A 15,905-nucleotide genomic window follows, 5' to 3' on the forward strand; every position below is an offset into this window, starting at 1 on the left:
GACCAAGGCCTACAATGCCTATATCTGCATTCTTGACCAAGGGCGCTGGGTTGTGAGGCATATGTCCAGGTTAGGTGGTCAGCCTAACATGGAACTCCCAGTGTTTAGTTCCAAAGCATGCTTGGTCCTCAGTTTATCGACCCACTGAAGGGATGAAAGACTGAGTCAACCTTGCCCAGCCCGAGGATTGAATCTTGGATTTGTGTGTTGGGAGTGTGAAGTACTACCACTACACCACTGGGCTTCATAAAAACGCCCCTTTTCTACTTGCTTTCCTTTTCTTTCTGTACAGATTTGTCTAATTTTGATTTCAGAGATGGTTGTTCTCTTTCCACGATATTCCTGGTTTGCAGTAATGAGACTGCTATAACTGCATGACAGAATAGGATAAATTTCTCTGGCTGCAATAGCAGTATTCGATTTGCAGAAGCATTGCAGTGATGTTTAGTTACTCACAAATGAATTTATTGAAGGTTTGTTTATTATTTGAGAAACTGAATAAAAATTTTAATGTTTTAAAAACTATATCTTGTTGAAATCCATATTTATTCAAAAATCTGTCTTTTTCCACTCATTAAAACGTTTCCTCTTATACTGCATATACATACAGGAAAAACACAGGGATTTTTTTTTTCAGATTTGAGTGGCAAATGAACATTTGAAAAGGCAGAAAAAAGTTAGGAGGGAAAAAGAAGGGTGTCTAAAAAACACTAAACAATTTTGTAGAGTAATTGTTGTTTGTGCATCAGTTGCAGAAATGTAAAAATAGGCAAAAAAAAAAAAAAACCTTTGTTATATTTTTTTGTTAAGTAATCATTAAGTGGTTTGTATCATGATAGCAAGAATGTTATTCTTTGTTTTATTTCACCTGAATCTAAATTGATTTAGTGACTAATATCATTTCGCCCTGAATTTGTCTGGCTGAATTCTAGCCAATAATGAAGAAAAGAATTCTTTTTGTATATATAAACATTCATTTAATATACTATTATTTCAGACAATATTAAATTGTTGTTTATTTCTTTTTGCGCTTTTTACTGATAAATACTTTTGGGTATTGTTATTCTGTTATAAATAGCACATAAGTGTTCTTTATGTATTTCCTTTTATATTGATATATACAGAGAAAGTTCAAGGATTTTTTTTTCCATATTTGAGTAGCAATCCTGAAATGTACAAGAATTATTTTCAGTTAACCATGAATATTTTTAAAATCAATCTGATATCTGCTTATTATTTCCAGTTATATTATTATCTCTGCAGCTTCCTTTATTTTTTTGTTGAATAAAACAACTACATTTAAAATATCATTATATTGTATAGTATTTTTATATTTTGTGATATTTCTGTAAATTTTGGGAAGATTGCGAATTTTTACTGTCTCAGTTAAAAAAATTTATTTTCAGTAAATAATCATAGTAATATTGTGCATTGCACTGCTTTTATAGGCATTTCTGATTCATTGCAATAATGTGACTGAAATTGTCATTTTAATAGCAGCTAGATAAGAAAGTAAGGATGTCAGTTATATGTGACATCAATCAGGGTTGCCATGTCGCCGGGAAAACATATAGAATTTAAAAAGAGTCTAAAAAGACTGGGAAAATGGAGGAAAATTTGAAAATTTATAGGAAAACCAGGAAAATAGGGGGAATTTTAAGTTTCTTAGTTATTTTTTCCCCCATTTAAAAAATAGCGATCTCTAAATATTGCCAGAATAAAAAATTGTAGTCTTAGCTTCCAAAAACAAAACAATAGCATTTGCAATTGTGTAATATGGAAACTTCCCCTTTTCTATTCTCTCCCCATTTTTTCTGTATATAGATCAGTCCATTTCGATTTGCTCGGCAGTTGTTCTTTTTCTATGAGATTTCCAAATTGCAGCTAATGAGCATGTTCGAGACTTCTGTAACTGTATGAAAGATTAGAATATATTTCTCTGGCTGGAACATTTCAATCTGAGGAGTCAACATAGTGGTGTTTAGTCTGCGATACTTAAGTTGTTTATTTGTTTATTTATTATTTGAGAAACTGTGAGCTTATTAAAAGTAGATTAGAGAATTTTTTTAAACAATGAACTGCTCAAAATTCGTATTTAAAATGAATTTTATAAAAAAATCAAACCTGATCTTGCTGAATGGGTTTGAGAAGTTCCACCAAATCCATTTGTTTGCTTGCTTTATAAGAAAATAATAAGCGTAAGTAATATAGGAAAATAGATATTAGTAATGCCAAAAAAAGGGGGGGAAATTGTGTGTCAGTTTAAAAAAATCATAATTAATATTAGACTTCATATCTGAAGGATTGAAGGAAAAGATGATATGTCAAGTCCGAAAACATCAATTTTAATGTCCAAAAATAAATTGATTTCAGACTTTTTAGTTCAATTACAATTATTTAAAGCTGAATTTTTATAGGCAGTAAAACTTGTTGTGTCATATTTGTGCTTTAATGCATGCAATGATACCAAAAACATTTTCACATATGTTCTTGTATATGTTAAGTAATCTTTCTCTGTAATTATTTTTTTGTTGTTGTTGACTAATTTTTAAATGATTTGTATCATAATAACAAAATTGCTTTGTGTTTCATTTCACCCCAGTCCTTAAATTTGTGTGACATACAATTAAAGAGCATGAGAGGTAATATACCCCCCCACACACACACACTTAATATATAAATTTTGTTTTGCTAAATTCTAAATAATAAATAAAATGAAATTTCTTTTTGTGTGTGTAAATACAAACCTTCTTTTAATATACTATTATTTTGAATAATGTTAAATTGTTGCTTCCTTTCTTTGCTTTTTTCATTCCATAAAATTGTTTTGCATTAAAATTAGCACATGAGTGCTTTCGAGCATTTCCTCATATCTTGAATATATATAGAAAATATATGTAGGGAAAAACAGGGAATTTTTTTCCAGATTTGAGTGGCAACCCTGATTAATATTATAAATCATATGATATTGATATCATGTATCCAATTTAGTAAGAACTTTTCAGAAATGCACAAAGATATGTAGAGTGAACAATTATATATATATATATATATATACTTGTATTTATGTTGATTGAATTGGATATGTTTATTAAGTTTATTTTATTTTGTTCTGTACTAAAATTATAATGCATATGTATATTCAATTTTAAATTTTCCTTTGTATAGATTTCTTCATTTTCCTCATACGAAAACTGATGTTACATCATTTATTTCACCACAAGAAACGGGTTCTAAAATTCTCAATAGTCCTTTAGATATGCCATCACTTGTGTCTCCAAATCAAAGCTCTGATTCTAATGCAAGTTTAAAAAGTGAAATTCAGGTATTTACTATTAAAAATATAAATATTTTTAATGCTTTGAACTTAATTTGCAGCAGTGTTGCATACTGTTGATGCATCTAGCTGGTCAGCTATTAATTTTTTATAAAGTTGTGAAATTTGCACTGTGTTGGAATTCACTGTGCACTGTGTTTTCAATAAGATGAGATTTTATTTATCTGCATCAAAATGGGTATCTGATTTATATTTGTTGTTGTTTATTCTGGTCTTCAAACATAAACATTATGGGGTGGGGGAAAAAATCTAAGACACTCTCTCTTTATTTTTTATTTGCTCTTTATTTTACACTAGCTGTATCCGGCCATGTTTTGCTATGGCTTAGTCTGGTTAAATGGAATAAAGGAAAAGAGGAAGCATACATATGTAATATGTTTAATTTCACAATGCTTGTGGGCATATAATATTTTTTGTTGCCCCATTATCTGTGTAGATTAGAGATTGTTTGCAGATTCTAGAATATGGAAGGAGTGAAGCAATCTGTGTCTAGATATAGACCTAATTCTAGAGATGGTCTTTGGACTTTATAGATAGTGATTGTAAACACCTATTGAAATGGAAATTGCAGTCTCTTAACTTAAAAATATCTGTTAGAATGCAGGAATGCAAAGAATGAAGACATCTTCATCTTTGAAAAAAAGATTGTTGCTTTTATAATATAACTAATTTTTAAAAAATATTTTTAATGGCAAGCCATGTGGTATTGCAAAGCTTTGAATGGTCAATATTTCATAATTTGATAATTATCATGCTATTTTTAATTGCAGTATATGCAGTGGCATCATGTCAGATCAAGTGAATTCAAAAATATTTTTGGATAACTAACCATATCATCTTCTTTCACAATTGTGTTTATGTATTAGTGTATAACTCTCACTTTGAATGGTAAACTGAATAATGTTGTTGAATTCCTAGATGACTTTCTCCTCGGCCACAAGAATATCTCATTCAGTCAGCCAAGCTGGATTCTTATTATTGATTTGAATATTGGGAACTACTTTTTTAACCAATTCTTCTTTTGACCTCACTAAATTGTAGAAGTTATAAGGCGTTGAAATTTGTCCTGAGGTCACATTAGTTGTTACCTTTCTGTTCTCAATTTCCAGTAATTGATGTGAGGATATCTTAGCTGATCGATCATTTTGTAACTGGATATACAAATCTGTAGTTAATTTTCCATCTTTATGTGTCATAATAGAGAATATTTCAAGCAAACATTTATCTCGTCTCCTAGTATTGATCAAGGAATTACAGATAATGTTTGCCTGAAATCTTCTGAAAGCAATATTAATGTAATCCCAAATAGTCTGATATTTTTACTAAATTCTGCAATGCTTGATCAAGAGCTCAATTGAAATTTTGTGTACCATTGTGTATTCATACCAAACAGTAAATTTGTATTTCTGTAATACTTTCTACATGCAAATGCTTTGGAATGTTGCATGTGGGAGTTTTAATGAATTGTACATTCATTAACAATTTCAAAGCATAATAAGTAGGTCTTCCACCTTTCTGGATTATGTAAGAGCGAAGGTTATGTAATTTTGGGATTGAGTAGTGGCTAGAATCAATCTAATTTGGAAAGTTTCACCAGTTTCCTTCCTTTCACTTAAAAGAAGATTTCTCCTATGCTGTAATCAACAACTTGCATTATTTAATTGTTAATATCTTTTTACTTGAGCATTACTTTAGAAATATTTGATTACTTGTACAAAAAAGATAGATCACCCATGTTGTAATTTTGTTCACATCGCAATTCTTCATTAAATGAAGCAGCTGCAGATCTATTTGGCGATGGCTTTATCATCTGATTGAAAATTTTGTTTGTGATTTCTAAGCACACATTTTCACTCATGTTCAGTGCTGCTTTGTAGATTTTTCCTGTGGCATTTACGTTTCAATATGAATTTTTCTTTTGTATTCATTGGAAAAAATCTCTAGTCAAGTGAGATTTATATTTCTTTATTGGAGATGAAGAGGAACAGGTGGTCAGTATGACTGCAAAAAATGCACAAATTGATATGGCATATTTCTTGCAACATTAATCCATACATCCAGTATTGATCGTTTTCCAATAAATTCAGAATTTGACATGCACTGTAGAAAGTGGCATGTGTAATGCTAATATGCTAATGCTATTCTCAGTTGCTGGAAAGGCATTGAATTGGGCACATTTACCAATATCTTTCAAGGGGGAAAAAACTTTCATTTTGGTATGGATGCATTTTTTTTTTTTTTACCTGTCACAAGTATGACATCTATATAATAAGTATATAAAAATTCACATATTTAAATGCAATGATGTGTCAAAATTTCAAAGAAATTGGTAAAAGATTTTCAGAATTTTAAGATTTTAAACAAACAAATATTTTTTTTATTTATATAGCTTTTCTTTAATTTTTTTTTTATATTTTGTATTTAAAACTGTCTTCAAAATATAATTTGAATAAATATTATATATCCAAACATTTGCATATATGAAAGCATGATAAAGTTAAGATGTCACAAAAAGATATCTTAAAAGATGATATGTCATGATTAGTGAAATTGGAATTGCTCTCTGAAAACTTGCTAATGGTCATATCAGAAGTATACAAATTTGGATAATAGATATAAAGCCAACTTCCCTTAACCCATGGGTGAGCTGTCTCTGGTCTGTCATGGATGTATTAATCCCAAAACATTAATTAAATAAGCTTTAATCACAAAGTCAAAAAAGAAATGTTTTAGTTCAAATGAGCAAAATAAATGAGTATTTTGTATACAAATGTAAATCAACAGCAAGTATAGAAATTTTCTGTTTAATAAATGATACAAAGACCTATAAGTAGGGTGAATCAAATCTCAAATCGAAAAAATGGGTAAGCCAGTAATCAGTGATAAGTCCGTTCATCATGTTCTATAACCTGTGCATCAATGCTTTGTAATTACTGTCTGTAAATTTTATTAAATTTATTTTTGATTGTTTTCTGTGTGGTTGTTTTGTAATGAATCAAATTGAAATTTTTGCACACATTGAGTAAATCAAGGAAAGGTAATGTAGTACTGAAGCAAATATATGAAAATAATTGTGTAATCTTCAATTGTGTATGAATGGTTTAAAAAGTTTTGTATAAGCATGAAATCATTGAAGACAAGCATCAGAGTGAGTTACCCATTACCAGCAAAACAGGAACTAAAGTCAAGAGAAGGGAACTGTTACAACGACATTGGAGCCTAATTATCAGAAGTTTTTGATTGGATATCTAGGGAATTATTCAAAAAAAGGTGATGTGTGATTTGAGAAAATGTAAAATTTTATGATATTTATTGCTCATCACCTAACAGATGAAGCAAAACAGCATCAATTGGAATGTTGTGAGGATTTCATCAAAATACCAGACAAAAATGCATTGCTCATTAAAGCATCATTACCAAGTGAAAAACCTGGTGTTGCTTGTGGAATCGTGTGGATTCCGTTATCTTCTAATGAAAAAAAAAAAAAAAGGTTTGAAAAATCAAGGATAAATATACTGTTTTCAGCTTTATTTCATCATCAAGCTTTTATTCACAAGGAATTTCTTCTTATAGGTCAAACTATCAACATTGAGTTGTACTGCAAAGTACTCAAATGTCTCTTATCTCATATTCATTATTTATGGGCACATATGAAGCATCCTGACTCTTGATTTGTTTTGTATGATAATAAACATCCACATAGTGTAATACTCATATTTATTGAAGTTAAGGAAATGCTTCAGAGAGGGGTTCTCTGCTGAATTAAGTTCATCGTATCCACTGGGAATTATTCTGGACAGAGTCTAGTGTAGAGTGAAAGGGAATATATTTCTATCATCTCTATTATCAAAATGTTTATAAAGAAAGGCATTATGAACTAATTTCTATGTATGGTGCATATCCACACTCTTTACATATTTGCAGGAATGGCTTGTTAGCTTATAAATTAGTTGTGCTGCAAAAAAATAATTTTTGTGTACTACTAAAATATTAGATAAATATTGTAAAAATTAAAAAAAAAGATATTACAACTATAAGTATCTAATAGCTTTTAATTTCAAATCTGCATATGAAATTTGTTGTATTTCAAACATATTAAATAATCAATATATATTATAAATTCCTTGTAGAAATTCCTTGTGTGTATTAATAGAAAATAATATGAAGTGATAATTCAACACCTAAAGTGTAGGAGTCTGTTTCCCCATACCAACTTGTAACTTCATTCAGCCATTTTGATAATACTCATCCAGTTTGGTTGATCATCATATTCTCAAAATAAGCGAAGAGAATCGATGTCTCAAAGTGAAAAAGTATGAAATTTTAAAAAAGAAAGTTAAAAAAAAGTAATTAAAAATATTTCAAAATAAATTCAGGAGTGCTTCAGTTCTGATAGATGGGTCACCTGTGTATATTTGCTTTAGATTAATTATAATACAGTAATATTGTTCTGAGATTTTAGCGGATCATGTCTTTCTCCTTTTTAGTTCAGTTGATCTAGACTTTCTACATATAAATTACAAAGTACTGTTCCATAAACTTGCTAAAGTAACCAAAACACTTTAAGAATAGAAGATATTGAAAGCATATGATAGCATATATATTTCTTGGACTTTATACAACAGCGCATATCTGGATTGAACTTGGGATATATGTAACTTCAAGGAATTGCTTTCTTTGTATCACTTAGAAACTTAACTAGATTAAAATAATAATTATAATATAATAAATAAAAGAATTTGTTGTATTTTTCAAGTTCAGATATGATTTTTAATGTGTTTTCTGAAAGCAAACACCAAAAAAAAGGAAAGTAATCTTTATTATGTACAATTTGGATAATTTATTTTTAGACTTGAATTGTAAATTTCTGTATTAAAGTTACATTTTCTTAAAAAATTCCCCCTGCCTAATATGTTATAGTTTTATTTTTCTTACATATACCCATTTAATTTTTCTATAAATCTTATTTTTTAGGAAGCAGCATATGCTTCTATTGCAACAAGTCCCAGGCGAAAGAGTGGAAGTAAAAAAGAAAAGTCTGTAATGGAAAAAGGCCAATTAACTGACAGAGTACCATTAAGTGATAGAAGCACTGGAACAAGTAATAATACACTGGCATCCTCAGTATTCTGTTTTTGAATTGCTTTTAATATCTTTTAATAAATAATAAATTGCATACTTACATTTTGCAGTTACAAAATTCTTTTAAAATCAAAGGAATGATCTAAATTACTAATTATATTGAATAGTTTGAATGGATAAAAATTACCCCAATTGCAGTGTTGATATTTCCTTAATTCAGCCAATTTTTATAATTGAAGTGTATTGCAAATTGAAAAGAAGAAAAAGTATACGTGGTTTCCTTTGTACATCCTATCTATTTATGTATTGCCTTTATACTTTATTTAAAATATTAAATTGACCCACTTTTTTTTGCCTAAAAATAAATTTACATTTTGATGATTGATGTCCTACCTATTTATATATTGCTTTTATGCTTTATCTAAAATGTTGAATTGCCCTACTTTTTTTTTTTTTTTTGTCAAAAATAAATTTGCATTTTGTAATTGATGTCATTAATGAAAGATATAAGTGAAATATATTTGTTATTTTGCATCATTCCTTTGAGATAAAAAATGATTTTAGCAAACTATTGTGAGGTTTATTTATGAAATTTATGGATTAAATAAATTTTCTGTGAATCCATATGAACATTGCTTCATTATAGAATTAAAATAAGTTATTTATCATAGCAAGAGATTTTGTGCTAATTGTTACAAATTATATCTTCTTAAGCACTTCTATAGTTATATGCATTCATTATTAAACTGAAATCATACGTTTTGGATTTTTTTTTTATTACTTGGTGATTTGTGATATAGTAAATAAAAAAAATATATATTGAATTATTAGTAGAAATATTATTCACTCTTTTTTAAGAAAGCTCATTAAATATCATGTTTCAATTTTAATGACTTGTTTTCATTAGTATATTTCTGTAGACAGTAATTTTTTGAAAAAGTTAATAATTTTTATTGCACTTACATTTTTTTTCTTTTTTGTTATTGTTTTTCTTAAGGATTTAAGCATGAAATTTTATAACATTTAATATTCAAATTAATTTAATTGCAGAAATAAAAATATATTACTTTCATTTTTGTAGGAGATGGTTGGGTTGATGATTTGGATGCCAATTTGAATGATGCCACCATTGAAAGTCCAGAAATGGATGAAGTAGAAGAATTAGATGGTTTCAGTTTTTCACTTCAATCTAGCAATATACAAAGGTGCTTTTATTTTTGCAAGAAACTGAATACAAATTATTAATTAATATAAAAAGTGATTGAGCTATTTGAATGCTCATTTTATTTATAAATGTAAGCAACAATGTAAATTATAATTTTTAATAAATCCATAAAATATGTTGATTAAGGGGACAGTGGACATTAAAATAAGCGAAAATATGAAATTCACTTCTTATTGCTTCACCATCAAAATATATATTTATATTCAAATAAAATAGTACTATTAAATGTATTATTCAATAAAATGAATATTTGAAGGGCTTAAGAAAAAAAATACGTTTTAATGACTAAAATGTTTCAGGTGTCTTAATTTTTAAGAAAATTAAATTTAATTGATAATAAAGATTTTGGTTAAACATTAAAGTAAAACAATGTATGCATTTTATATTTCAAGCTTTTTTAAATACTTAAAAGTCAATTTTAATTTAGAAAAATATGTAATTCTTATGAAAATGCAATGCATCTGCATAAAAATATTTCTTTAAAATTAACATTTAATTAGAATTACAACATCATTCACAGTTTTGTTCTAAATAAATTTATATAGGATGATAAAGAAAAAAAATATCAGAAAAAATTAAAAATTAAGTCGCCTAAAATATTTTGAAATTTTTAGAAATTATATATTTTTTAATTTTTAAAAAATAATATATTTCATTTAAAAAAATTTCAATAGATATTTGAAGTATTTGTATATTAATACAAATGCGCAAAAATTTTCATAACCCTGAGTGAATAATTTGCTAGAGTACCTGATGGAGTCCACTGTCCCCCTAATAACATATTTGTGTTATATATTTCCATACTGCTAAAGATAATCATTTATTTATTGTCTCATCTGACATGTTTATATGAGACTGATTTCAGCATGTGTTTTATTCAGAAAACATATTACATTAATTTTAATACAGCTTTTTCTGATGCAGGGGATTATGTAGTATATATTAATTTTTTATTACATTTTTCTGTTTGATTTCATTTATATTATAAAGTTTCTAAGATATTCATTGATATACTCAGAAATAACTTCTCATGCATAACTTCCATTTTCATAGTGAGAGACGTAGACCAAATACCTTATATCAAGAACTTAGTTTCCAAGACAATGATGCTTTAGTTGAAATGGATGAAGGTGCCGATATTTCAGGTGAGAGATTATTAATTTTTTTATTTAAGCATTTATTTGTACTTAAATATTTTTTTAAAAATATATAACATTTTTTTGCTACTTATTTTTAGGTTTGATAAATAATTTTGGTAAGAAATAAGAAATAATTTCAATCATGAACAATTAATTATATTTCGAAATTCAAAGTAATCATATATAGGAACAAAACATTTGATTTTGTCATGCTTCTACACTGAAGTGTCAGAAAAACTGGTACACTAATCTAATATCATGTAGAACCTCCACAAGCATGCAGAAGTGCCGCAATAAGGTGTGACTTGGATTAAACTAATTTGTGAAGATATTCTGTAGACAGTTCACACCCTGATTCCTTCAGGGCAGTCCACAAAGTCATGGGAGTGCCAGGTGGTGGAGATTTCCTAAGGACAGCACGTTGCAAAATATCCCAGATATGCTCGATAATGATCATGTCAGAGGAATTAGGTGGCAGAGAGAGAGAACGAAATTCAGAAAAAAGCTTCTCTTAAGTCACTCAGTAACTACTGTAGACCTGTGGGGTGGGCATTATCTTGTTGGAATTGTCTACATCAGTCGGAATGCACACAGGGCATGAATGGATGCAGGTGGTCAGAAAGGATGTTAACGTACTTCTGACTTGTCATGTTGGAGTCTAAATGTATCGGCCGTCCCATTTCATACCAATGTCACATGCCCTACTATACCATCACAGAACTTCCACCAGCATTAAACAGTTCCTTGTAGGTATGAGGGATACATGAATTTATTGGATTTTCTGCACACTTGTATACAACCATCTACTCGATACAATTGGAAAAGTGACTCGATACAATTGGAAAAGTGACTTGTCAGACCAGACAATCTTTTTCTAATCATTAAGAATCCAATGATGGTGTTGACGAGCCTAGACAAGGCGCAGAGCTTTGTGCCACTGAGTCAGCAATGATACACGAGATGGTATACTGTTGCGAAAGCTCATATCAATTAGGGTACGTTGCACAGTGCATAAACTGATATTTGTTGATGGGCATTCAAATCTGCAGCAATTTGAGGAAATGTTGAAATGTCTATCTCATATAACGATTTCTTTTCAGCTGTTGATAATCATGTTCTGTCAAGGTATTTTTCTGAGCCGCACCACTGTCGGAGATTTTAAGTTTTACCAGAAATCTGATATTCACTGTACACCCTTGAGATAATTGTGGGCAAAAATCCAAATTTCACTGATTCTTCGGAAATGCTTTGCCTTATCTCTTTTGTGCCGATGATAAGTCCCTGATGAAAAATCACTTAAATCTTGATAACCTGCACCACCATTATTGTTGAACACCGCCATTATTTGCATACAATCTGCTATACCAGTTTTTCTGCTCTTCAGTGTATCTTACAATTCTAATTTTTAAAGTGTATTTTTTATAGACTCAGAATATTACTAATGCTCTTTAATTTTAATATGTATTTATCCAGAAACATTGTTATAATGTTCTAGGCAAAGTTTTTTATGTCTTTTCTAACTTTTAATTATTTAGATGAAGGAAAATTATTATGTCTATAAAGTTGGTATGTTTTAAATTAGAAGGAAAAAATATATGTAAAATTCATAAACTAATGCAACATTTTTTTATTAAATTTAATTTTTATTTTAATAATAATTGTAGTTATCTATATTAATCTAATCCTCCATAACAATAATTTTTTGCATTTTCTATATCGTGTCCCTTCTAAAAATGTGTAATATGCTGGCTTGCATAATCTGTCCAAAAGGGGACTGAATTTTTAAAATTAATTATTTAAAAAGCAGAGTTTCTTTTAATGAAACTTATTATCTTTAAAATATTCTCTTCTATGTATATATTACTTCCAATGTATTTTCCATTGCTGGAATACATCTTTAGAATCTCTTTTTGATTTTGCATAAACTATCTTCAGTCTCTGTTGTTCCGAATCATTAGCTTTACAAAGCCAGCTTTAATTTTGAAAGAAGGGGGGAGGGATAAATCCTAAGAGGTCCTGTTTGGAAAGTAAGGACATTGCATGATGATAGTTATTTATTTTTAACAAAAATTTCTATATATAACGACAATTTTTGCTACTGTATATAAAGTCATTATGATTCTATATAATTAATTTAAATGGAAAAATTCATGTAAAAAATTATTATGTAGATATATTGGTTCAATATGATGGGGAAACATTTAGATCTTAGTCCTTGAATGTTTTGATCTCGTTTATGCTTCACATAAATGCAGTATAACATCAAAGCAGAAGTGTGACATGATTAATCTTTTTTAACAAAGTCACTCAGCTGTTTCCTTTGCATTAAAAATTTGTGACCTTCTCCTCTTCACTTTCAGCCAGCATGCTGTTTTTGGAATATTTCCAGCCACTGTAATAATTCCCTTCTTGTTTCAATGTTTAGTTGCAAGTGCAATTATATCACATAAAATATGTTTAGAATGATTTAACAACCTCTGATTAGTTGCAACATGATTAATTTTTAAAATCAAGAACAAAATATGCTGGAAGGCATTATCAATTTGAGAAGAACCTAAATAATTCAGCAGATTTACAGATAATGCTATGCCAGACTTTACAAAATCTATGCATTTCCTTTTTGTGAAGTGTATCCTTATATCTTCTTTGGTGGATATTCTATTTGTTTTAAAATGTCTATACAATTCATATTATTCAAATCTCTAAAATAGCTCTATTCATAAACTTGTTTCAATATTTGAAATCTTTCAGTAAATGATTTTACTATTTTTACTCAAAGTCATTGCTTTTCAAGATTTTTAAATTTATTTTCTAAAGGGAAAAGAATTTCAGAATATACAAAATACTTGTTTACCATAAACAGGGATAATATATTGCTTGTTTATTTTGAATATGGTACCAGTCCATTAAAATAAGAGTGAAAGAGAGATATTTTATAATTTTTGATTAATTTGGTTCAAATGTTTTAGTTATAACTAGTTAATATTTAATATCTTTAAAAAATGACAGCAATTCTTTTAAATTTAATAAACCAATAAAAGAAATTGCATAGCTTCGGTTATGAAAATGGTGAAAGTCCAACTTCCATAGACACAGGTTACAGGATCATGTGGCTACATTTGCTTTATTTTACTTGTCTGTGATAACCTTGTTACCATATTATTGTTTACTTTATAAACTGTAAATTGGCAATAGGATTTTACAAACGATTGAAATGTTGTTAATTTTACTTTGAGTAAAGATTTTTCGTATTTATTGTAAATAAAGTGTATTAGACATATTATAGCGTTAAGTTTTGTTATTCTTTCAAAATAGTTTTAATATATTTTGCTATAATTACTATTGCTTATTGAATATTTCAGTCAATTTTACCTTTGTGTTATGATGCCAAATCTATTACATACAGAGCAGTTATTGTCTTGCATGTTTTTTGTGTATCATGGATATTTCAAAACACAGCTACATATAGAGCATAAATAAATGATATTAATTTTAACAATATATAAATATGATTATTGTTCAGAATAAAAAAATAATTACTGCTATTTTATTTCTTGTTATTATTTATAAATGAAATTGAATTGTATCAAAATATATTTATATGGTATTTAATTTCTTTATAATTGAAAGTAAATGATTTTTACATTTGATTAGTTATGAAATGGTTCCATTTATAACTTGTAAATATAAATTATTTTAATTAAACTCATTTAAAAGAAATTACTGTCAGTATATAATCAGATTATGTATTGCTATGTTAATAGATACATTACTATATTTAACATAAATTATTTATGTTTTTGAATTGGAAACTTTAAATTTTTTTGAAACAAAAGGGGAGGGGGAGTGGACTTACATCTTTCAAAATAAACAGTTCATGTCATGGCATTTTTGATAAGATTAGTTCAAACTCAGAATTAATGCTAATTCAGTTGTATAAAATTGCAACCTGAATAAAATAGTGAAAATAAATTAAGAATTGTATAAGTAAATATTAGGATTTTAATTATGGGCATAATTTAAACTTCATTTGTTAGAAGTGTTTAATGTTTATTAGAAACGTTACATCATTTCTTAGAATTTTATTGCAAATCTCAGTAATAATTCAATATTTAAAGCCATTGGCTGATGCTTATTAACATAAAAACAGATTTTATTTATTTTGAGTTTAAAATAAATTTTGCATGAAATTATAATCTATATTTTCAAATTCGAACTTGTAAATAAAATAAGGTTATAAATAAAGGTTTTCAGATTTTTTTTTATGCAGTTGAATGTACTTGTCTAAAAAGAATCTTTTAATAAAATTCTCTTTTAAGCTGCTGGAGGATTTTCTCATTCAGGAGATTATGCATCATCAGGTTAGTTATGGTATCTTTAAAAATAAATATATATAGATTCTGTAATTAATTTCAAAAATAGTTTTAAAATTCTTATAATATAATGTTTATTAAATATTTTTTAAAAAAAATATATTCTACATAATGTGTTCAGTTATTCTAATAATTAGATTACTTAAATAACTGGAATAGAAATAGCTACATATGAAAGGAAACTTATAATGATTTTTTTTTTAAATTTTATTCCTAGAATAAAATATTTCATTATCAACTTCTAATGTATTTTGCTTTTTCTGTTTAGTGTATTGCAAGTTATTTTGCATTTATTTACATTTCATGTATATTTGTACTGTCTTCAAAGTTATATAATTTTTATTTGAGTTGTTTATCTCCATTTCATTTTCCTGCTGAACATCTACTACATGTGTTTTATAGAAAGTGATGGGGAAAGTGAACGAGAACCTAAGGGTGAGGATATTTTACTTTTCTGGGAAAAATTTTGCGGTTTGTGTTTCAGTGTGTCATATTTTTCATTAACTTAAAAATTAAAAATAAAAGTACTGAAGTAAAAATAAAATTACTTTGAAAATTTGTACAGTTAATGGATTTTCTAATAATTATTTAAAAATATAATAATTTTTAAATACTTTGTTTTAAAAAAATATTTTTATATGCAAGTTTTTGTTTAAATTAAAAAATTTTCATTTACTGATTATAAAGGATATCCAAAAATTAAGGAATTAACTTATTATTGGTTATTTTTAACTGTTTTCCATTTGTTA

The 15,905-nt window shown here is 27.7% G+C and overlaps 1 protein-coding gene across 4 annotated transcripts in view; it reads left to right on the plus strand.

Annotated features, from left to right (window-relative positions):
- The window catches only part of LOC129968850 (C-Jun-amino-terminal kinase-interacting protein 4-like), a 47,931-nt gene that overhangs the window by 7,296 nt on the left and 24,730 nt on the right, over positions 1 to 15,905 (plus strand). For 2 of the 4 annotated variants that reach the window (XM_056083142.1, XM_056083152.1), the window contains exons 5-10: positions 3,169 to 3,325; positions 8,312 to 8,438; positions 9,501 to 9,624; positions 10,698 to 10,789; positions 15,103 to 15,144; positions 15,559 to 15,591. In XM_056083142.1, coding sequence (XP_055939117.1) covers positions 3,169 to 3,325; positions 8,312 to 8,438; positions 9,501 to 9,624; positions 10,698 to 10,789; positions 15,103 to 15,144; positions 15,559 to 15,591 — 575 coding nt within the window. The remainder of the gene's footprint in view (positions 1 to 3,168; positions 3,326 to 8,311; positions 8,439 to 9,500; positions 9,625 to 10,697; positions 10,790 to 15,102; positions 15,145 to 15,558; positions 15,592 to 15,905) is intronic. The other 2 variants (XM_056083162.1, XM_056083170.1) reach the window with 1 other exon arrangement.

Source organism: Argiope bruennichi, chromosome 1, assembly GCF_947563725.1.
Source record: "Argiope bruennichi chromosome 1, qqArgBrue1.1, whole genome shotgun sequence".
Lineage (NCBI taxonomy): Eukaryota > Metazoa > Arthropoda > Arachnida > Araneae > Araneidae > Argiope > Argiope bruennichi.